This window comes from Patiria miniata, unplaced genomic scaffold, assembly GCF_015706575.1.
Source record: "Patiria miniata isolate m_02_andy unplaced genomic scaffold, ASM1570657v1 HiC_scaffold_24, whole genome shotgun sequence".
Lineage (NCBI taxonomy): Eukaryota > Metazoa > Echinodermata > Asteroidea > Valvatida > Asterinidae > Patiria > Patiria miniata.
In genome coordinates, this window is record NW_024037063.1 from 16,522,329 (window position 1) to 16,547,893 (window position 25,565).

A 25,565-nucleotide genomic window follows, 5' to 3' on the forward strand; every position below is an offset into this window, starting at 1 on the left:
ATGGCAAAACACAAAACTAACAAAAATAGAGACTAAGCTACTCATTTGGAGATGTTATCACATGTTTTTGTACTTAGGTCAATCCTACAAAGCATTTGGCACCCCTAATGTTTTGCCACCTCGGGTGGTACCAATATCTGGTCTGGCCCATGGACTAGGTGTATAAAATGCTAGTAGCGTGGAGGTGATATGCAAGGCAAAACATTCTGGAGCAAAAACTTGTGGCTGTCGATATTTAATATATATCAAAAAGAACTTGAAGAACAAAAAAATAATCATTTTTAGGATAAAAAAAGAGAAGTTTTGCAGCACATATATTACGCTTAAAAAACCCCACACCCTCATTGTTAATGACATAGAGCGTTTTCGAAACGACTGGCTTTGGCTTCGTCTTCGGCTTAATGACATTTTAGGCCCCGACTTCGGGGACTCAAGCTACATTTTGGTGCCTGTTGTGCTTCAGAAACATTCAATCGGTTGATATGAAGACAAAAGTTGGAATATTTTCGTTTAGTTTGCCTCTCAGTGATTCAGAAGTAGGAGGCGAAGCCGAAGCCGAAGCAAAGGTTTCGAAAACCCCCATAGTCCAATAGTAAGAGGCACGTGACGTTAGATGTTAACGTATGGTAACCAACGCCTTTGAGTGCAATGTGTTAACCAGTTGCATATTTCGCCAGGCTACACGTGTCGTGTCATGTAACCGGCAGTGAGTTACGCGCGTAACAAAACGTACCGTGTAAATTGATATGATGTGAATGTGATGCTGTCTGATTGATTTGCAAGTGGAACCCGGAACCTGGAAGAATTTTTCGTCAGAAAGATGGAGGTTTTCCTTGTTATATTGAGTATTTTGTATGTTGTGCGACCAGTTGTCTGTGACTGTGTGGTGGACAGCAAGTCAGAAGAAAAGTACAAAAATCTTTTTAAACCTCTCAAAGGAAAAACGTAAGTGGGTTTCTCATTTCATTTTAGCCCCATAAATGTGGCCAATTTACTGGACAACCTCCGTAAACATGGTAAACAAAGGCCACACTTCCACTAGACCCGTGAACGTGGCTATATACATAGCCACGCTTCAATCTATGGTAAAAACACTCTATTGTGATCCACAATTACTGTGATCATGCTGTGATTGAGTGACCGTTCTAGTACTAGCCGAATTTCGGCTACATTTGACAGAATATTTCATAGTATTACTAAAATGAGTTGTACAGAAAATCCAGCAGAATATTTTTTTGGGCAGAATTATGTAGATGAAGGACAATGAAAAAGATTAGAGAAATATCTAGAAAGGTCTAGGATGTCACTAGCCCGACTGCGTCTGGCCGTACAGTACTATCGCAAGCTCTGTAGTATGGCCAGACGCTCAATGCTTCACCACAGACTGAATTTTTTTCCCGCTGATGAGCGATTTTGCTACAGATTTTGATCGAGATTATCTTTTCATCCAAAATTTTCCAAACTTAAGGTTCTTACTAGTCATAGAGCAACTCATACCTTTTCGAAAAAACGTTCTTTGGTCTCAATATTTTCATCCATCTGGCCAAAAGACGACTTTCAGTCATCATCTTCCACAAATACCTTCCCGAAAATGCTCCCCCATGCGATTACAAAATGGCGGCCGCGCTGTAATGTATGCATTATGCGGGAGCGCTCGTGCAAATCATGAATATGCATAACAGTCTGTGACGTATGACCTCGTGTTTTTGGATGTATGTACATGATTACTTGTAGACAACAGCCCAGTACATGCAAGCCATAGATATAGAATAAAAAGACTAGATCGGCAGTGCGTCCACACGCGCCGACTTGCATGGAGGGTCACGTGCTTGAGGAAAGATACAAATAATGCGCGAAAACGTGACGAACGTAACGCCGTTCACGTGCACAGTGCACCATTATCGCTAACGCGTGGGCGCATCGCGCAAATACTCGGTGGCTTCGCGCGCGTTGAGCTTGGTCACATGCTGGAGGAAAGATACATTTAGCTCTGTCGAGCGCAATTTGAGTCCCCCACGCAAGTTTAAACTTGCGCGCGCAAGTTTAAACTTGCGCGAGGGACTCCTGAAGCACGCAAATTGCACCGCGCCATTTTAATTTGCGTGCGCAAGTTTAAACTTGCGCAAAGGCGATCGCAACCTTCTTTTGCGGGCGGGATTTTCATTGATGAAGATTTTTTTTCTTTCAAAACACGAGTATGGAATAATAGTGAAATAAATGAATGAATAAAGAAATAAATAAAAAGGGGAATTCAATTAGCGTCAATGAAAAGAAGCATTGAGATTTAGCAGTGCTTATCAGAGAAGTTGTTTAAGGGTACGTGGGGACCGGGAGGGGACCGGGCAAGCAATCAACTTAAGCACACTAGCGGCGATTGCTTGGAAAGTGTACTGAATTTGTTCAATAATGGAGACCAGCTTCAAGTTTTTTGCTTTGTAAACCTAATTGGCATTTTATTTATATTCTTGAATGTAAATACATCATAATTTCCTAGGTGTAACCCGCTGTTAACGTAAAAAGAATGATTATGAACCCTTCAATTGTTCAAGTTTTGACATTATAGTAATCTTTACATTATTTTTAAAATGCTTATGTATTCTACAATTAAAAAAGTACTTATTTAAAAAAAAAATAGTAATTAATTTAACAATTAATAAATTGGACGGTACAATAATTCATATTGTTTTTAAAAATACTTGCATAACATTTCGAGCGCTGTGTACACTTCAAAAATGCATAATTAAAAAACGCGTGTGGACGCGCTGCCAATCTAGTCTTTTTATTCTTTATCTATGGTGCAAGCACACGTACGTCCGCGCGGCGGCCCTGCGGCGCGCATGCATGCAGCCGTCACTGATCCGGCGTGAGCTTTTTCCGCACCGGCCCGTCTACCAGTCGTTTGCTGTGCGCGACGGCTGCATGCATGCGCGCCGCAGGGCCGCCGCGCGGACGTACGTGTGCATGCACGTACTGGGCTGTTGTCTACAAGTAATGTACATGTACGTACAGCCCCGCCGAACGCACGTCCAAAAACACGAGGTCATACGTCACAGACTGTTTATGCATATTCATGAGTTTGCATAAGCGCGCCCGCATAATGCAACATTACAGCGCGGCCGCCATTTTGATATCGCATGGGGGAGCATTTTCGGGACGATATTTGTGGAAGATGATGACTGAAAGTCGTCTTTTGGCCAGATGGATGAAAATATTGAGACCAAAGAACATTTTTTCGAAAAGGTATGAGTAGCTCTACGACTAAGAACCTTAACTTTGGAAATTTTTATCCTGGATGAAAAGATAATCTCGATCAAAATCTGTAGCAAAATCGCTACATCAGCGGGAAAAAATTCAGTCTCTGTGGAAGCATTGAGCGTCTGGCCGTACTACAGAGCTTGCGATAGTACTGTACGGCCAGACGCAGTCGGGCTAGGATGTCACTGACCACAGTGGGGTGTGGGTAGTGAATAACGGCAAGCAGTGAGCATTTACATGTAAATATTTTACATGTAGGGCCCTATGTGGATTTTGATTGTCCACGCAACCTCAGCTCAGTGGGCAAAGGGGTGGGCCGCCTAAAAATACTATCGGGATGGGAACGCCTTGTTACAAAAAAAATGCAATCTTTTTGCGTACATTTTCCCATAGGGACCGAGCTGGTCACGGACCGAGTTGGTCACGGACCGAGTTGGTTACGGACCGAGTTGGTTACGGACCAAGTTGGTCACGGACCGAGTTGGTCACGGACCGAGCCAGTCACGGACCGACTCGGTTACGGACCGAGTTGACTTGGACCGAGTTGGTCACGGACCGAGTTGACCTAAAAGCTTTCTGAGTGGGCCACCACAAGCCCAGGTGGACAACGATCGTGAAGGAATGTCGGACACTTCGCCCCATTTCCACTTCGCCCCTAACCACTTCGCCCCATCCCCACTTCGCCCCAGCCGTTACATGTAAAAAAAAAAAGAAGCATTTTCTTTCCAGTTATGTTATGCTCATTAAAGTGTAGCCCCACTAGTGTGGCCGCGGTATGCTGCGCTGAACCTCTGGCCACACACCGTGGTACCGCGCACTACTGAGGGCGTTTTCATAACATTTACAGGCAGTTTCTTACATATGGTTGTATTCTATGATGTCCCATCTATCACTTCTGGGATGCTTAAGTGTAATGATGTTCAATTTTCCGAGATATTCTTGAATCTTTCTGGAGCCCATATGCACTCGTGAAACGTCTGGTGATGGCAGCCATTTTGAATGTGACAAGAGATGACCTCAAGCTGTGACGTCGCGTTTATGCAAATTGCTTGTCGAGCGAGGGTGTGAGTTGCAAATGCGACGGCTGTTTCCTGTGTCGCGCGCGTCGTCCAAGCCGTCGACATCGATGCCCGCGCAGCGCATGCACAGGGTATTATTTTCATTTTTAATTGGAACAGGAAACAGCCGTCGCATTTGCAACTCGCGCCCTCGCTCGACAATCAATTTGCATAAACGCGACGTCACAGCTTGAGGTAATCTCTTGTCACATTCAAAATGGCTGCCATCACCAGACGTTTCACGAGTACATATGGGCTCCAGAAAGATTCAAGAATATCTCGGAAAATTGAACATCATTACACCTAAGCATGCCAGAAGTGATAGATGGGACATCATAGAATACAACCATATGTAAGAAACTGCCTGTAAATTTTATGAAAACGCCCTCAGTAGTGCGCGGTACCACAGTGTGTGGCCAGAGGTTCAGCGCAGCACACCGCGGCCACACTAGTGGGGCTAATTAAACTGCTGAGATGTAGGCCTAAGTTAAAGTTCATTAGCTCATTAAAGTGCTTATAAAGTGCCTGAGATGTACACGTATTCTATGTACTTTCAATATTTGTTCTTCAAACAGATTTTGTAACATTTTTACTGAGATTTAACTTGTTTTCAGACCTCCAATTTCGCAATTTTTGGACTTATTTTTCAATCCTAAACATTTAGCTAGAGAGGCAGTGGCATTTTAGTCCATGCAGCTTTTTCCCCAGTTTCTCTGTTTTCAAATCGATTATTTTTTCTTCAGTCCGTCACCAATGCGCTGGACTGATGTTCAATTTTCATTAGGCCACTGGCTGAGTGGCTCGGTGTTCTCCACACAGTCGGCATCCTCTCCAATAATTAGCACGCCCGCTTTGTACACAACGAAGACCAATCAGCTTGAAAGTTGATTGTTACCTCAGTCAATCCATCAAGCTACTGTGCAAATCATGCATGTGCCCAACAGTTCGGTGTAGTACAGGGCAACAATTAATACAAAGCCAACGTGTTGTACAAAAAAAACAATCAAATTAATGATTTTAATGCTCGAAAAGTCTTTGGGTAACTCCAACTAAAGAAATTGAACAAAAAATTAAAGATGATGAAATAAGCAATGTGTGTCTCGGTCCCTGTGTCTCGAACACCTCATCAGAGAGTTTGTATTTTTCCTGAGTTTCTAGAATTGGGAGCATTCGGGGTCTTTGGCAGTTTATTTACTGGTCTGCTGCACCCCTGGCCTTCACCTTTTTCAAACTACATGGGGCGAAGTGGGGATGGGGCGAAGTGGGGATGGGGCGAAGTGAGAATGGGGCGAAGTGAGGATGGGGCGAAGTGGAGATGGGGCGAAGTGGTTAAGAGCGAAGTGACATGGGGCGAAATGGAAATGGGGCGAAGCGTCCGACACCCTCGTGAAGTGTAGGGCCCCTGTTTTGTTTTGATAAAATTAGAGTCAAAAATATTTTTTATTGCTCAAAAATCACCTTTACAATCAAAAGCAGACTTTTCTCCATTCTAATGACACCCGTTTTGCAATTTTGAACAGATTCTTGGGGTAAAAATCACGATTTTTCCTGCGCGGTTTGTGCCTTGCGATTCAGCGCGCCGTGTGTGCTCACGGTACATCGCGCGGTGATCACCATCTTTATTTTCGGGTCGCGTGTTGTCGCCGCGCTGTCATCGTCATTTTACCCCCAAATATCCAAAATCAAAACCCTGCCCTCTATCTATGACATACCCAACCTCGTCCCCAGTGCTTACTTTATTTCCAACCTAGTTTCCAATAGTAAACCCTGGATAGGAAACTTTCTTCCTGCATCCTGATTCGATACGGCAATTGGCTAGTAATGGATTTTTGTCTTGTACTTGGTGTTGTTATTCACAACATGCAGTACGTGTTTTCGTGATTATTCGTCCACGCCTTTCTCGAAAATACTCATTTCCTTCCCAATTTGTTCATATTAACCCTAACCGCCCTGAATCCTCCAAAATCCTTTTTGCAAATTGGAGGAATTTGCAGGATTGAGGTTACATGGCAAAAGTGCGTTGCTGATTTCGGAGTACGCACTGTGTCAAGGTCTTGGGCCGGACCTTGTGTTGTTTATGCTTAGCCGTGCATAAAGTTAGTCCTTGATTATACTTGACATCCTCCGTACTGCTCCAGGATGTCACTGCCTCTGCCTCAGCCTATTGACAGTCATAGCTGGAGGATTTTGCAGGATTCAGGCAGTGATCATCCCTCCATGGACCATATTCAAGAAATAACGGAGGAATTTGCAGGATTGAGGCTATATGCTACTTTTCCATGAGGCCAATTGGAGGATTTTGCAGGATTGAGGCTACATCCTAGCAAAAAGGCCTAGGGAATTAATATAAAATGTGATACTACATGTTGTCTCGGTAAGATCTTAACAATTTAATTAAATAAATCGTGTTTTTCGTAACTCGCGCCATGCTCGCGCTGCGACGAATTGACTCTGCTTTTACCCCAGACACCGCATACAAAAACAAACGCAAATGTAACGCACACGCAGGCACCAGACTATTCCTCATTTGCATACGTGTTCAAAAATCTTGCACATGCAAATGATCCAATACCAGGGTGAGAGAGCAGGTAGTGATGGGCACGTACTACTCGACACCCTGGGGTCGAGGTTGTGACATACCTGTTTATTAAGAATGTCGCCAACTAGTTTGGTACCGGTAGGTCCTATAATTTTAAAGTGGATTTTGTTCCCTTATAGGAACCGGGCCCTACCGGTACACTTCACGATCGCCCAGGTGGACTCCCTTTCCTCCCTACGTTACGGAGGGAGTCCAGGGTATGAAGTACTCAAAACCGGGCGAAAAAATTTATGACCAGTATTTTCAATATTTTTACCTTGTTGGAGAAGCTAATTTTTACGTCTTAGTATTCCATGTGTCCCTATCTATTGATCCGGGGGGTTTCAGGCATGTCAGGAATATATGCAATGGTGACCGAGGTTAATCAGGAAAATAAACTCTAAAGCAACGTGAAACTTGTACGTTTTTGTAGACTCTTTTCATCAGTTTCTCACACGTACGACAGTGACAGAGTCTAGTTGTACATGGCGTACGGCCGTGCAACGTGAACACGCAGTGCGCACGCGCGATTTGCTTAGTAACTGCCCTCATAAGCATGTGCACTAACTTGTAGGCGCAGTCGCCTATCCAATGATCGAGCCTGTTTTCGCGACAGTTACCAGAAACATATTTCGGCTCTGGTCATTGGTTGAGCATTTTCGTGACTTGGGTTGGCTGGAGTGACGTCACTGTTTCAACCAAAACTAAACAAAGGAGGGCGCTTGCGTGCGTGTGCGCTTTCGTACTCGCGCACGTACATATACATGTACATGACGTACGACTCGGTGATAAACTGATGAAAAGAGACTACAAAAATGTACAAGTTTAACGTTGCTTTAGAGTTTATTTTCCTGATTAACGCTGGTCAGCATCACATATGTATATAAATACAATACTGGTGAGATTTTGGGGTGAGAAAATTGGATCCAGATTAAATAACCTTCTTGTTACTTTTTGGTCTTTTTATTGTTTTCTCATGTGCATATATAGTGAGAGATATAATGGAGATAACTTTATGACCACTGGTCATGGGAATTAAAGCCGGAGTCCATCATTTGCAGCTATCCAAAAAAGTAACTGGCGTAATTATTGTTGAAAAACATACTGGTTGAAAGATAGTAAGGGGACTAAATTCCCTGTGGAATTATTCTTTCTGGCAAGCTCTCATTTTGAAGAAATCAACAAAATGAAGGCATTTCCAACGGTGCGTCTTAAGAAGCACCGTAGGAAAATTTAAATTAGCAGTTCCATTTGTTATTCGGTGCCGGTGCAGTGCGCGCAAGCATTGGCATGATGCACAGGCTCGCGCGGTTGCTATAGTTCGTCGGATCAGTGCGCGACATCGCGTAAAGCTGCAATTCAAAACAATTCAAAACATGATTTAGCAACTTTTGATTTGAAAATGAGATCCTAGAATGCTGTTTTTCCATACAGCTGAAGCTGAGCTGAAACTTCATCAGGTTAGTTGTTCAGTATCCTTCATTAGATTTTGAACACTTTTGTTGCTTCAAACGAACAAAATGCACGGATTACAAATGATGGACTATGTCTTTAATTTTTATCAGTTATTTAGTGTGAAAATAGGGCACAAATTGGACACCAAAATGTGACATGCAACACAAGGGGTTGGAACTCTTCTATTTCCTGTTAAACTGCTATCTATTTTACTTCTTTTTGACAACTGATTTTTTCCCATAAATGGTTCTTGTTATAAATACCAGACTTTCCTATGTAAAAAAATTGAAAATTCTGAAAAAATTGAGGAAATATGAAAACTCTAAAAGTAACGTTTGTAACATTTGGTGTCCAATATGTTACAAACATAACATGGGCATAACAACAACTGATAACAGACATGTTCTGATTGAAAGTGGAGTGATTGTGAACCATCAGCAGTTATGACATATTAAAAAAAAATTATCGTCTCCATGTGCTTTCCATGTACAAAAAAATCACGTTAAGAACACAAATCATTTTGGTGTCCAACTGTTACATACGTAACATTTCATTTTTCCTCTTACATAGAGTGGAGCAAATTGAAACAATTCGCTTTAAAATATATTTGAAGTGAAGCTACCCATGAATACATCTTGTACGATTCACAATTCATAACATTCAAATATAAATTAAGAATAGGCGCATGAATGAACTTTGGTGTCCACACAATTGACACATGTTTCATACGTTACAGCTAAATGGGAAATTTTTAAATTAGGCTTCATTTTACATCATGTTGTGATTACCAAGTTTGCAAATGTATAGAATCTTCGTTTTAATGTTCATTTTTAGCCTATTCCATAAGTCACTGTGGTTTATGCAGTTTTACATGTTTTGTGGATGTTGGTGTCTTTTGTGACGTACGTTAGATATTATGACATTAATGTCCAATAAATATCTCCCAACATGGTATGTACAATATTATAGCACATTTCTGTACATCAAATGACAAATAGATTGTAATAATATAACATTTAGTAACTAAAATTCACCAACAGCAAAATTTGAAGTGTTTTCTGTACATTTTGTGTAACGTTTGTAGCGGCGTCTTTCAGTACATTAATCAACTGGCCATTTCTCTGTAATCCAAAGTCCTGGTCCAAATAGGTCGATATTTCAAGTATAGTCGTGTTCCCTAACGTGGCGCACTTCGAAGCTTACCCAACCAACTTTCCTTGTGTAGTGTTGCCAAACCTCTTTGTTGATAAACCTCAAATTTATGCATTGAAATACTGGTACTTTTACCTTTTTAATGCTTGCTGTTTAACCTCTGTGAACAATTTCGGTTTCACAAAATTTCATCCGAAATGCAAAAACGGTCGCGTCCGGAAATTGGGCACAAATTGGCAGAGTGTTCCCTAACGTGGCGCACTTGAATAAATCTCGGAAAATTCCAAATTAACATTTAGGAATTTCTGTAAACTTGATAAATTCTGATAAATCATTATTATCTTAACTTACAAACCCAGCCAAATGTTTGTCAGAAAATTATTTTTTTATTTTTCGGGGCATTTTCAAAGGGTTCACTTTGCACTTGAAAATAAAATCGGAAAATCACGCCAAAATTTTTTTTTCTATAAACTCGCGATTTATAAACGGGAGTGTTTAGAACTTGATGACATTTCACTTTCTGTGAAATTTCAGTTAAAACTTTTGCTCTAGCTAGGCGATACAGGCGAACAATCAAAGTGCGCCACGTTAGGGGCCGCGCCACGTTAGGGTACATCAACAATATTAGGCTCCCTGACTAATGCCAACGCATTCACATATCACAAGTTATCAACCTCATAAATGTTCTTTACACCGTGTTACATACGTTACATTTGAATTTCAGAAAATAAATAACTGTGAAAAATGTACTTTGGGTTGAGAAACTATCTCTATACTTTTAAGTTGCTTCCTACACATATCATAGATTAAAATAAACACAGAAATTTTACTGATTTTTGAACTAATTTTTTTAGGTGCATGTCACACTTTAGTGACCCAGTATCTAAAACATACACATATGGAATTCCTGAACCCCCCGGATCAATAGATAAGGACGCATAGAGTATGTAGGCGCGAAATAAGCTTCTATAATGAGGTAAAACGTATCAAAAATCTTGTTTGACACTCAGTGTTTACCACTGTAATTATTTCTATTAACCTTAATTCTCAACTTGTAACAATTCACAATTTCAATTCACCAATTAACCTGTGAAGTTTCAAACTTTCACTTCTTAAAATTCAATCACAAAATCTTCATTCCATCTCAAAAATTCACAATTCATTTCTTAGATTCACTTATTAATTACCAGATCTTCAAATTGACATCAATATTCACAAGTTGTAGTTCACTTAAGTTTTATCAATTTTCTCTTTAAGTTGAAACCTTTCTCTTTCTATATTAATAACATTACCCTTTCAGTAACACTTCGTCAATTTTGATTCAAACACTTCTTCAAATTTTGGTTCAAACACTTCAATTTTGGTTCAAACACTTCTTCAGTTTTGGTTCAAACACTTCTTCAATTTTGGTTCAAAACTTCTTCAATTTTGGTTCAAACACTTCTGCAATTTTGGTTCAAACACTTCTTCAATTTTGGTTCAAACACTTCTACAATTTTGGTTCAAACACTTCTTCAATTTCGGTTCAACCTTCTTTTCTTTCTGTATTAATCTCAAGTCATTTAGATTGTCAATACCACATCATTACTATTTGTCTTCGGTAAAATAGAATAATTATTAATCCTTCTTTCAATTTTGTTAATTTAAAAATTATTTACAATCTCACATTCAAAATCCAAATCAAATTTGTGGTATTAAGCCAGTTATTTAATACAATTGTGAAGGTGACTGCCGCCAGGTCCTTGTCAGCCTGCCAATTATCTATGCAGCATCACTCAGGTTCCAAAGGGTCCAGTAGAGGTAGGGGTCCTCGAAAAGAGCTTCCTTTCTTCAGGGTAGTACGAGGCTCAATCTACTCGGTAGAAATATCTCCCAAATCTTTGTGCTATAGTTAGCATCTTCATAACTCTCTCGGATTGCATGGGCCTTTAATGTCCGCTTTTTATGCAGACCACAGATTTGCAGTATAGAACTGTGGTTGTTGGCTGTTCAGGCTAAAGCTGGCAATAAAATCAGACTACATGTATCTGTATGATTTTAGTTTCAGGACAAAATAGGTCCTCTCTCTCGTGTGTCTGGCGAGCAAGTGCCTGCAGCAGCTTAGCATAGGCAAAAACCAAAGATCTTATAGCGCTGAAGGTGCAAGATGGGGAACTCCATAGAAATTGCGAAATTGCCATGGACGCCATTCGAGCAAGCAAACCATTGTGCAAACCATTGTGCAAACAATGGTTTTCACAATGGTTTGCTTACTGAAATGGTGTCCATGATGATTTCACAATTTCTATGGAGTTCCCCATCTTGCGCCTTCGGCTTTATAAGATCTTTGGCAAAAACCCAAGCCACCCCCATGCAAGGAATTTTGGATGTTCATATGATACTCTACCGATCACTCATACCTCTAACTATGGCACACACAGGTAACAAAGCACTTTCCTTGCTACACCCACATACCATGAATGACTTACTCAACAATATTGAATATTCATCACTAGGCTCTGCTGGCATGCCTGATAGGCCTCTGTCCAGCACTGCCACCAAGGGTAGAGATAGAGCTGTGCCAGGAAGGGCTCCAGCTACTAAGGCTACTTGAGTGAGTATAAAAACTAAATCCGACAAATCGGCCCTGGGGAACATGGCTGCTTGGCCTTTGTCCTCGGGGCTAAGTACCGAGAGAGTTTTGGCTGGCAATACTGGGCCCCAAGATACCGGTATTGCCTATTTGGCCGCTGTCCTCTGGTCCCGGGGCCAAGGGAGCCTTTGCCAACAACACGTTGCCCAGCAACATGTCTGTTAGGCCTCCACCGGTCTTAGGACTGAGACAACCCCGACTGACATTCCAAGTGCACCAAGTCAGCACATCGGTGGGCCCGGAAGGAAAGCTGGCAAGCCCAATAAGGCCCCCCAAAAAAGTCTCCGGTTTCTGGTATGCGCGCGCGTCGCTGTAGCCATGCGCGTCGGCAAAATGAAAACTTTTTTTTTTCAATGAGAGATGATGTCTCAAAACCGCCAAACTCACTGGTTTGACTGGAATCCTGCTGCTGCACAATTTTAACGTGTTTTAATATGGGGTTATGATCCAGAATATGCTTTATGTGGCCTCTCTGGACTCCCATATATTTGCACTAAGTTTAGTCGGGCACCATTTGCAGTCATCAGCGGACATTTGAAGCAAAAAAAACAGGTAAAAAAAAAAAAAGCCGCGTCGCCGCACCACTTTTTGGGCAAGCTCCATACCAGAAACCGGAGACTTTTTTTTTGGGCCTAAGTCTGGCAGCTGGGTAGATAGCTGGGCCCCCGGGCCACTACCGTAACCCCCCTTTCGGCTACAGACCTCCAGTTTCAGACAGTCATTAAAGATATGGTCCGGTTACTCAAGATACCAACAGAGGAAGAACCACAGTCTTATCTCCCAAACTGTTCAACCTTTATATTGAGCAACTATAGAAAGATTCAAGCTCTACCAGAATGTAAAATAGGAGGCAGGAACATCAATAACCTCCTCTATGCTGATGATACTGCATTGGTTGCTTTATCTTAGCCATACCATCACGCAGGATGGATGTTGTGAAACAGAGATAGGAGAATTGACATAACCAAAACAGACTTTCTGAATATGTGACCTGTTCTGTCAAAAGCAGACGCTTCTGGGCAGAGGTTAAAATTGAGATAGGGCCAAAAAACGCTGTGGGGGTGATTTTTTTCCAATTTCTAATTTATATGCAAGTTTTACTTTCGTCTACAAAGTTAAAACTCAAATTAAGGCTACACTTGTTGAGATGCTACGTCATCTCTTAGTTGAATTGCTACGTCATCTCAACACTGATGGAGGCGGCAGAAACATGGACTGTACATCAAGAATCCATTAAAAGACTGGAAGTGGTAGAAACGTGGTTTTACAGGAAAATGCTGTTATAAAGTCACAAATGAAGAGGTCTGGACAAAGTAAACATGAAACGAACACTAATGATTGACATAAAACAAGAAAGACAGTATTCTGGTCACATAATCCGAGCTGATAGTCGTCAGAGTCAGCTCTTAGAGGGAAAGGTGGAAGGGAAGCAGAAGAGATGACACCCCAGACGCAAAAGGACAACAGACATCTTGGAGGGGAGCGGCAAGACGTATGAGGGATGTGTGAGAGCAGCGCAGAACAACAGACAAGGCTGGAGATCTCTGATAGCCCACCTGCTGGCAAGCGGAAGGCACCAAGACTGACCAACTGACTGAACATTGTACTGCCGAAATATCAAATGCATGCATAGTACATACATGTTTGGGCTGTGCGTTGGGCGGGTTTGTCAGTCATCAGATCTGAATTTCACAACATGTTTGCATGTATACACAGCCTCCTGCACACACTGGTTAAAAAAAGAGACCTGACTGATGGAAAGCACATATCTTTCCTGTATTTATATCAGCCTGTGTATACTGTGACCCTGCTGTATCTCCTTTTTCTTTCTCCTAATGAGTCTTCAAAAAGCTACATTGTATATCTGCAAACTACCTTGGCCAATTTTAGCCAAATGAGGATAGGGTCTGTCTTGTCTTACCTTAGCTGTCCAGCATGTGGGGTCACCTTAGCTGTCCAGCATGTGGGGTCAAAGGTCGCTAATGGTCACCAGTGGTGGTTTCCTCAAAATTACAAAATGCTACTTTCGATTGCACATTCACGAATCTGTATGCCAGAACTCTCGAAAAGGTATGCTTGCGTAAATGAATGCACAGGTAACGTAATTGGCTGTCTTTCTCAAAACCGAATGCACGGACAGTGAAAATGATTTAACTTCCGTTAAATTGAAATGGGATTAAAGACGTGCATTCAAATTCAGCCGAAAAAGAATGACCGATTTTCAGAACTGAATGAACATTTCATAAAATTGGCCAGGAAAACATATTAACATTGTTAAATTGTTAATTATGCATTCCTCGTATATTTTGAAAATACACAAAATTATTTTTTCAGCATAATTAATTTTAGCCACGTGATCTTGTTCACTGCCCCCAACGTAATATAGGGCAGTTCAAAGTTCACTGTAAATTGCCCTTAAAATTCACCGTAAAGGGGAAGAGGTAATGGTCAGACCAAATCATCAAACCTGCTTAGATCTAGCGCAAATGTCTCTTAGTGGTCAGCTTAAGTCATTTTCTTGGGGAAAAATATCGGGAACAAATCGCTAAGGCCTACTTTTGCTATGCGATCTCCTTACAGCCACCTACAGCGTTCATGTCCCTGCATAATGAGTTTGATTCAAACCGGTTGATATTAGTGATTTGTGAAGCACATTTTGCTCTAGTTATTATTAGTCCTTAATTAGTCTGATTTACCCTTTTTTTTCTTTTGCCAGTTTATCTCTTCGTGATAGTGCAGAAAAGTATCAATACGACATCAGGTTTTGTGAAGCCATTGATGGTCGGGAGACAGAAGATGTTGGAGTGATTCAAACAGAACTTACAGGAGAGAACAAGTCCTCACCTGCGAAAGTGGTAATAGGAAGAATAACCGCAACTGATATCAAAACTGGAAGTGAGTCTTTATTAACTACCATAATAATGCCACCCCACAAAAAGAAAAACAAACAAAAAATACAAAGCAAAACAAGCAAAAAACCCAAAGTGAATTTTTTTTTAAAAAGTATTAAATTAGTGCACTGTATGCATTTAAGTTGTTGAGTTACTCTACCACGTTTGAGGTCAATGCATTTTGGCAAAAACACCCCCAGAAGTACCAATATAGCAATTGTGATTTTATTTGCATGTGACACATTATTTCAAAATGATCTTTCATACTTGGTCCATGAACATCCATCCTCCTTGAGTCAGGAGCATGTCAAATCAGCTAACACCTCAACTAGTTATTTATTTATGTAATCTCCATGTAGTAACAGATTGATAAAATTGGAATTACTGATGCTATTTCATTTGTGGTACATATATTGCTGATAAGTTTGTGATGTCTATTTATTTTGCAGCTGATTGGATTTTACTAACGTACAAAAATGGAAAAGAGTATGGAAGTCACTGTGGACAAGAGGCCAGACAGGCACACATCATGATGTTATGCGACACTAAGCACCTCATGGTCAGTATACAGGGTCAGGACTCCAACTCAAGTCCAGACTCCAGTCCACTCTTTGACAGACTTGGAATTGGATTTTTGGGGCTTGCATTTGGACTCTGATGTAAGGACTCCAGGACTCAGCCTGAGTCCTGGCCCAAGTCGGACTTTAAAATTACTATTTTGATATTCCCAATAGTCTTAAAAATTAACTCTCCAACGTTACCAAATGACAAGCGTCAGAGTATGTCCCAGGGTTCGAAATTAGCAGTAGCCCGCTAGCCAAATGCTACTCAAAACAGCGACGGGCTAGTCTAACTATTCCTTAAGTAAACCCGGCTGGTGAGTCGAAAATTATTGGGATATGACAAAGATGAAAGGACAGGAAGAAATAAATCATCAAATTGAGAAAGCAAACCTGTATCACTTTGTGTCTAATGTTATCAACTGTTTGAAAGGGTTACATTGTTAGATCTGTTTATTAAAACACTGAAGAGATTGCCTCAGAATAGATCAGAAAACAGTTGGAAATGGGTAAAAACAAATTTTACTTACGACCTATTTTCGTAACACTGAAGAGATTGCCTCAGAATAGATCAGAAAACAGTTGGAAATGGGTAAAAACAAATTTTACTTACGACCTATTTTCGTTTTGAGATTGCCCTTATGGCTCACATCTGTTTTCACATTGCATACTTTAGTGGGAATGAAAATGATGATGATGCAAATATTTACCTGCGTACATCCGATGGATTCTAGATTTATTCGGACTCATTTGAATAACGTTATAATACAGTTTTATAAACGAACATTTTAGATTTATTAGTAAATGAAATTAAATCGTTCAAACTTATTAAAAAAAAATTGTCCTTCCCAAAGCCATTTGAGTCCCCTGTTTAAGTTTTACCCAATGACCGCCACAAAATTATTTAAAAGATTGTCATGATTGAACGAGTGATCGAGTTTCACGAGTCCACATGGAAGTTTTCGGAAGTGAGAGGTAATATTTTGGCACGATATTCCTCTTTGCCGTCTTGCGAATTTTTAGTTTCCATAAAATATTTTCTTACGAAATCAATATAACAAAACTACATGTAATTTAAAAAAACTCTGAATTTGACACGTTAATTTTCCTTTACGAGGGGCCCGGAAAGCATCACTTGGGGTCAACTTTCAGCCTCTATACACACGTTTTACATGTATGCACATTGTTGTTTATGAGACATTCTAATCAAAAAAAAGAAGAAAAAAATGCGCTCTAGGGAAAATGCCCACGGGCTAGTTAAAAGAGCCTGATTCAGTAGCTGGTTGGCTAGTGAACAAAAAAGTTAAGGTCGAACCTGATGTCCTAGAAAACTTTTTTTTAACATGAACTATTGGTCCAATTTGTTTTGATTTGCTTGCACTAATCATGGGATTCCATGTAGATAATCTTCAGGAAGGTTCTTTGCCAAAAATCTGATACAATTAAAGTTCCAAGAACACAGTGTTACATTTGAGAGGTTTCAGGAAACTTCCGTGCACACAATGTCAACAGAGTCTATGAAGTTAATAATGTGACCCTTTTCCATTCTCTTATCATTTTAGGGAACATCAGTTGTTGTGGAAGAGAATAATAATAAGGAGAAGGATTGCTCCTATATATTTGAGATGACCACAACTGTAGCGTGTACAGTATCTCCAGTATCTCCTTTCCCCGGCCTAAGCATCGGGTCCGTCTTAGTTATCATGTAAGTCTGATGAGTGATTGGTACACTAGCAATACAAGTCCATCACAAGCCTGTTACAAGTTTAATATCAAGTCCCAGGTCAACTTGTGACTAGACTTGTAATTCATCAAAAGTACGTTGACTGCATCATATGCTATCATATGGTATTGTGATGTGACAGAGAGCGCTAGTATAGCGTGGTGTAGCGATATCTGTTAATGTACTTGCGCATCCATCATGTCTCACAGTAAGTCAACGCTTGGTGACGTGCAGTGCGCGTGCCAGGTCCTGAAGGTAAGCATCATAGTCAATCCTGTGTAGGGTTAAGCTATTCAAAGTCACCTAGCTTATGACTAAGTCCTGAGTGGTACGTGTGTTGCTTTGGAGCTTGGTACATGTAGATTGAGGGGCTATTTGGTGGTGCGGCAAGAGTTTCTAGTAGGAGCTGCTTACAGTCAATCGTAAAGGGTGGCTCATTTATCTTGCAGTTGCGAGGGGCATAGCTGTTGCAGTTGCACGGTGGTTCTCGAATAGGGTAGGCTTGGACAGTATTTCGGTATTACCGGATAGTCAAGGTTTTTTTTAATAACCGACTAACACCGACTAATGATTCATGAATACCGAAACACCGGTGAAGTCGGTATAGAATTTCAATACCGCGGTATTCTTCCTTTGTGTTCAGAATCTTCGCAAAAGCCTTTCAAACAGAAAGACAAGCAACCTCTTTGACATGTTTGATTCCATTCTTTGTGGTTTCAGGCATCCAGTTTCATGTCTGCATTGTCAACTACCGTTGACAGATTGAACACAATTGTCAAGCTCGACGAGAAAACCTGATACTTCGGCAGCTGCAATAACACAAAGGCCTTTGAAGTTCTGCTAACGCCGCCGTGTTTGCGGTTTTCTTTGTGTGTAAAGTGTCTCCGCTGAAAGTTCAAACAATGTTTTACACATGGAGTTTTTGACGGTCGTGACAAAAACTGGTCGTCTTAATTGTTTCTCCGTGGTTGTTCCAGAGAAATCTTACATCATCATGCGTAATTTTTGCCACAACATAGTTCCCAAGAATATCAGCAACAAGAACAAAAACCTTGTCAATCTTGGTTATATGACCGCCGAAACTTGCAGGCTTCAGTCTAGTGCTATATGCGTGCGAGATGCACGTGCAAAGGGAAGGGACGCCTGGATTCACATGCGATGCTGAGCCGTCCGATCCGGGGAAAATGAGAAACAAATATTTCAAGGAAAGCGCAATATCAAAGCCATCATGATGTCTCATCATGGGCCTTGGGAATAAATGTACAATCAGGCAGTGTCGGCACCGACGCGCAAAAGGAAAACAAATCTGGACTCGCCTGAATATACGAGGCAGCGAGTGTGAACCATCCGGGAAAATTAAGAAAAAAAAATACTTCAACGGATGATTTCTCAACGTGGGTAAAAACTCTTGAACGATCTGGAAGCGTACACTTTAGTGTTTATGTGCGTCATGTGCGTGGTGCGTGGCCGTACATGCCAGTGCATGATACGTCATACACGTGGTCCCACACTGGTTCCGCACAGAGAGAGTCGGAACACGTGCTTTTCCCCACCCATTGCATTTATCGATCTAAAGCTGTGTCCGTACTCGCCTTTTTTTGGAAGGTTTTACCGAGACGATGGTGAGATGAAAAATGGTCAAACACCCTTTTAAAAGAATCTGATTGACCACCTAAATCTACGCTCGGAACATTTTTTTTTTCATTCATGTTTCGGTTCGATTGGTCCGTTAGTTATTCATCGGTACCAACGTTCAAAGGGAAGGGACTCGCCTGAGTATGCCGAGTCGTCTAGATAAAAATCCGGAAAAGAAAATACTCCAAAAGAAAGCGTAATACAAGAACCATGATTTCTCACCGTGGGAAAACCCCCCGTAATGCCCGCACGATCACACGTAAAGCTACGCCCGTCCTGCTGGGCCCACAAGCAGAATTGCACGTGCTTTTTCCCACGCACTGTGTAGATCAAGCTGATTGGCCATCTAAAACGGCGCTCGAAACATTGTCCATTCATGTTTTGGAATGATTGGTCCGTTCGTTATGAAGGTCGCGGCACCGACAACTTCATATTACAGCGTCCACAATTGCTTATGCGTAATATTGTGATGTTTACTATTATCAATCACGGACCGATCACGTGAGAAGGAGTACGATATTTTTTGTAGGAGTCCGATTTTCACATGACACCGGCGAAGCACGTAAGGAGTCGCTGGTGGCCGGCATTAATTGCGTGAGCCTTTTAAGTCACTCACAATGGATACCAACTGAAAAGCATACGTTCGCTAGGATCTGGGGATCATCACGTGGTCGGCCTCTGGCATCGGTCGACGATCTGCATTATTTTTTAGTGGACCTTGTCAAGTCAATGACTTACAAATTCGAAAAATGCAAAACCACAAAAAGTAAGCTTCCCCTGTTTAATAATCTGTTACAATGATATGTTGTTTTTACAAAGAAATGGACTGATAATGAAAGTTTGAAACCAAGACACTTTTAGTGTAGGACTAGGAGATTTGCGGCGTGAAGCATTGGCGTGATTTATGCTGCGCCGGCGGCTTATCAACTCGGCACGTGGTGTGGTGGTTAGTTATTTTTTCTTCTGATAATGACGTAACTAATACCCCGCTTGACATAATACCGCGGTTTTAGTGAATACCGCGGTTTTTTTGTCACTCTATACCGCGGTATAGTAAATGCAATACCGTCCCAAGCCTATTCTCGAACAGTCTTGAATTTGTGATGTAGCGGCCTGTTCCATGATCTTTGCGAGTAATTTCAGCTTGGAGATGCGTCGGTAGTTCATTCCTACATTCCTTCAGTATCCATGTGCGAATCGGATCGAGATGACACGTTGTCGATGGCAACTAAGGGATTAGCAACTTTGGAGAAAAAGATGCCAACAAGTTTTGCGACCCAGACACTCCCTTGCTTGACTCTGCTGATTATCTCAAACGTGTTAGAGACTTCACGATCAAAACAAACCGTGCATAGGTGTTTTCTTGGAATGAAGATACAGTAAACTCTGACTAAATCGACATCGTACAACTCATCAAATTGCTCAAGTCGGCTGTCTGATTAAAGTCCCGATTGTCCGTAATGTATTTCCATTGAATTTTTTTATTTCTAAGTCGGCTTTTATAAGTCGCCATTTCACTGGAGTCGTTGTGTTACTCTCAGTCCCCTTTCCATAAAAACCATTACAAAATCCTTTGTAAGTCGGCATTCAAAAAATCACGCATTGGCATCAACTTTCTGACTGTGGTTGGCAAGAAGTTTCGAGTGAAAAGTGGTTTGGCACGGCCCGTGATCGCTTCAAGCATGGTGTCGCAAAAGGGTTTCCTACAGCATACATCGCATGTGCATCGTGAGCATATCAATACCAGTACCCCCTCTAGTCTGTACGCATGTGCTCTGTCCATTTTGAGGGTAGTCTTATTGACAGAGTTGTAACCAAGTCTTTTTTTGCAAGTCATTTTTTGCAAGTCAAGTCAAGTCCCAAGTCAAATTTTAGCAAGTCTCAAGTCAATTTTTTTCCAAGTCAAGTCTCAAGTCAATTTTCCCAAGTCAAGTCAAGTCCCAAGTCATTTTTTTCAATTCAAGTCAAGTCTCGAATCATTTTTTAAAAAGTTCTAGATGCACATACGACTTACGGGAACCAGTTAATGTGTTCGACGATGGAACCGGAGTAGGGAATGTAAGGAGATAAAAAAAAATCGTACTTTTCAAACATAGATGGATAGATAGATTTATAGATTTATATAGCGCACTTATCCGGAAACCCGATCAAGGCGCCTACACACACAAAAATAGTCAAGCTCCAGTCAGAGAGAAATAACTAGTGAAGTGGATGAGAATTCAGTTCTCTTTTGAAGATGTCCAGGGATGTTGTTTGACGGAGTGTGGCAGGGAGTTTATTCCAAATGGCAGGTGCTGCCTTGGCGAAGGCACGTTGACCATAGCGGATAGTCCTAGTTCTTGGTTCAGCGAGTAAGTACGAGCCGGATGATCTGAAAACCCGACCTGTTTGTTTGAGGGAGATAAGCTCACGGAGATACTGAGGAGCACGACCATGCAGGATTTTAAACACAAGGAGGCAGATCTTGCAATTGATCCTCTTGGGTACCGGTAGCCAATGTAGTTCTCTCAGAACAGGTGAAATGTGGTCGTATTTTCCAGATTGCACAACATCCTCTCTCAAACACCTTATTTGTATCTAAAGAGTCTAAAAACACATTTATATATAAAATTTTCAAACTTGTTCCATCATGTTCAATGTTTGAAGTACGCCTGACAAAATGTCCTTCCGAACGTTTTTGTTTAATGCATGATGTGAATTCTTGTTGCTTTATGGTGGATTGGGGGTAGCAGCCGCTTTCCAGTCGTTTAAACCCCAGTTGCATTTAGCATGCTTACGGTAAACCACTCAATGTGTACGTGTAGCCTATGGTCTCTATGGAATGACCACTCTATAACAACGGATGGTACTCAGACTACGCACGGCACAAACTTCACCTCAAATGACATGCATGAGGTTGAGTATGATACGTTGCCCATAACACACGCAAATAGATAGTCATGTACATGACGTATGGCAGGCTTAGGATTCCCAGCTATCGCGTGCTGGTTGCTAATTCGCTATGTATATCTGTATTCTTTTCAACCGATTATGCTAGTGCGCACGAACGCCCAGAGGCTTATGGTGTTTTTTGGGGGAACTTTAAGAATCGTGTTAATGTCAGCAAGTAAAATTTATTCGAGTCAAGTCAAGTCTCAAGTCATATTTTTTTAAGTCAAGTCAAGTCTTAAGTCATTTTTTCCCAAGTCAAGTCAAGTCTCGAGTAAAAAAATCGCTGACTCAAGTCAACAACACTGCTTATTGATGACAGTCTAGTGTAATGTGTGCGTGGTATACCGGACCATGCTCGCATTTAATTTGTTACTGTGCACATACATATGTACATGTATTACTATTTTGTACACATGGTCTCCACTTTCAATATCCCAAACGTGATGATATAATTTGAAGATTAATTTGCTGGATTCAACTGAAACATTAAGGAGATAAACCAGGGTAAATCAAGGCCAATAAGTGCGATGAGTCATGTGTGCAAAAAGGTCATTCATGTAAGCGTCAAAATGACAACTTACAGCAGATGTTGGCATTGGCGTGAGTCGTCACAAATTCTCACGTCCCGAGAGTGCCGACTTAGCCAGAGTTTACTGTATAAGCTTTAAAGTTTGGTGGGAAACCTATCTTGGTGAAGATGTCAAATAATAGCTGGTTCATTGTTCATGCAAATGTGAATATGAAGCAAATTTGACATCACAAAACGTTTGCTATGGTATTCACCAGAGTTTCACGTGTTCAACTTTTGTGAATTGACATTACGAATACTTGCCATACCTTCACAAATTCATGTTTGCGCTTAATATGAACTGGCTTGAGCCTTCTTCTGCTAATAAAGTCAAAAGCCTTGGTGAGATTTGATGAATCCATAAATAACGGCATGTTGTGTTCCTGACATTTTTCCAGTACTTGTCTATTTATGTTATCTGTGGACCTTCCCTCATGGAAGTCCCATTCAAATTGGTATAAATGCGATCAGTAAGCAGAAGTAGGGCAAAAACTTCCCAATAATGATAAGAAGAGATGGACCTGGTAATTCATGCAGACCATCAAGCTACCTTTTTTGTGACAAGTTATCCAGTCCCAAGTCAACTTTTTGGAAGATACATGTACCTCAGCACTGACCATGCTTGGCAAATGTTCCTTTGTCGTCGAATATGCTACAGAATTCAAGCCACAAAATTGGTCACATGTGGCACATGATTTTGTTGCACTTGAAAACAGAGAGTGCCAGCAATGTGTTCCCTTACCTGAATGTGTGTAATTATTAAATCAAAACATCCATTAGCTCATTTTCTGTAGATGGAACTTGTGACAGAAGGAAGTTGGGCATTGTCATGTTCGTACTAAACAGAATTAGTTTTTGGACCCTTAATGGTACCGTGCCTAAAGTTCCACATTTTGATGCTACCATAGCTGGTACAAAAACCTTGAATTTTCATCTTGCAATAGAGCTTACTAACTGCTTCAACTCTTGAAAATGACCGTAAACCAAGGCACTTCAACTCAGAGGGGCAATTCTGTCCAGTGTAAAGTACATGTACTATTGGCTACCCTGTGGCTTCCTTAATCTTACTAAGAAAACCACTTAGTGGATTTTGAAGGATCTTGGAAGGTTAGTGTACATTACATGCACACTGCATTGTTTTGGAGTGAATACCTGTATCAGGTATTCAAACTCATCAGCTTTTTGTAAGCTCCAACTACACTCTTTATGTTTCGATTGCAGATTTTGTTTGTACAAAGCAAACTTAAGTTCAAAGTTAAAACGGGCCCTTTGGCTTTTTTGCAGAACCTTGTCTGTGATTGCAGCATATATCATCTTAGGGTTCATCTTTCAACGCTTCTTTATGGGAGCCAAGGGCATTGAGCAGTTCCCGAATGTGTCTTTCTGGAGGGACTTTGGAAATCTGGTGGCTGTAAGTAGATACCATATGGTCTTACCATTCAAACATCATTATTCACTATCCAAAGAGTTTACTGGTTGGCACAGCACTGGAATTCCACCAGTGCAAACATGGCCACCACTCACTGTGAACTCATGTTTTTTTCCTGAGCATTTTTTGTGTTGGTTTATTAGGAAGTTGGAAGAAAAATCTACAGGTGTGCTTGTAGTTGTATGACTACAGTCTGCAGTGAAACAGTTGACCATTGTGCGGTAGCATTTGTTGACCAATTTTCCAAAAGATTTTACTTTGCTTGAAAAAAATGTGCATTACCAATGGCTGGATCAGTTGCCATGTGTGTGGCATGATCCATCACTAGGAGAAGTCCAGTGACCTCACTCACTATTACACAACACTTGGATAGTTAATACCGAATATGGTTAATATTTCTTATTTTGCAAGAATGCTGTTGAGCTCCAAACTTTGCCCTTCCAATTAAAATATCCTCCACTACATGTTCATGTTGTTTTTTCTTTTAAAAAAATTCATATGAACGTTTTGCAAAGTTCTCCTTTAAGTTGGATCAAATGACCATGGACAGCTGAGAAACAAATTATTATGACATCAAATTGAATCACAACATCACCAGAGTTTCTTGTTGAGTTTTTAAAAAATCTTGCACATTGGAAATAATAGTGGCAGACAACAATTCAGCCATATAATATCTGCATCTATCAACATGACTGAGCTGTTAAGCCAAGTGATAAATCAAAGAAAGAGCAGAGTATGATCTTGCTACTGCAAACGCAACAAGTCCTCGTGACTCATTCCATGGGTCCTAATTATTGGGGCAAAAAAAAGAACAAAAAAAGAACTGACACATGTAAAAAATGGTTGTGACTTCCCAACAGGATGGATGTGTACTGGTATTCCGCACCAGCCCTCCTCAAGAGTCAAGGAGTTACAAAGGACTAGGGGATGACCAGCTTGGCTTCGATGAAGAGGAGGAAAGAGATGATCACATGTTGCCTATGTAGGACTCTGATTGGTCAATAGCTCTGGGTTTTATATTTTTCATTTATCTTCTTTTGCTTGGCACAGAAGGCATTAAGATTCAGTTGTAATTGTTGCCCATTATGAATACAGAAGCAGTCAGGTTCATTTTATGGCATTATATTAGCAGTCAAAATGCACTGTGATAACTTTCTTGTTGCCTAAATACTTGCACATTGCTAATTGAAAAAACCTTTTCAGATAATTGAGATAAGCTGAAATTTATGTAGGCCATGCATCACACAGTTTTTAATTCATAAATAGCCAGAAATTGATAATGTTTTGGTTGTGGAGATTCTTTATATTAAGATTTCAAATCCCTTATACATGTATATTCTGTACATTCAGAAGTGATGACATGCTGAATCCATGAAATTGATCAATTTGCTAACACCTGTGTTGTAAAGAGTTTAATTGAATTTTGATTAAACTTGTTTGATAAGGCCAAAAAAAAAAATATGTCGGTCTCTGGTCAGCGCGCGCAAAGAGCACCAAGGAATGGAAATTGCACCAAGGCAAATGATCGAAAGCACCAAGGCAAATTATGGAGGACACCAATGTACATGAGGACACCAAAAAAGCGAAATAGTACCCACCTTGTCTGTACAATCCAAGCTTGAAGAAAAAAAAAAAAGCAAAAAAAAAAAAAAAAAAGCCGCGTGGCTGCGTCAATTCCGGAACTTTGGTCTGACCAGA

At 40.8% G+C, this 25,565-nt stretch overlaps 1 protein-coding gene across 1 annotated transcript; it reads left to right on the top strand.

The window, feature by feature from the left end:
• Window positions 1-699: 699 nt before the first annotated feature.
• On the top strand, window positions 700-25,326 carry LOC119732513 (cation-dependent mannose-6-phosphate receptor-like). The gene is made up of 6 exons (XM_038206069.1): window positions 700-945; window positions 14,847-15,025; window positions 15,471-15,580; window positions 17,144-17,286; window positions 23,723-23,849; window positions 24,728-25,326. The coding sequence occupies exons 1-6, from the start codon at window positions 821-823 to the stop codon at window positions 24,851-24,853; spliced, it is 810 nt and encodes a 269-aa protein (XP_038061997.1). The 5' UTR covers window positions 700-820; the 3' UTR covers window positions 24,854-25,326.
• The last annotated feature ends 239 nt before the right edge of the window (window positions 25,327-25,565 follow it).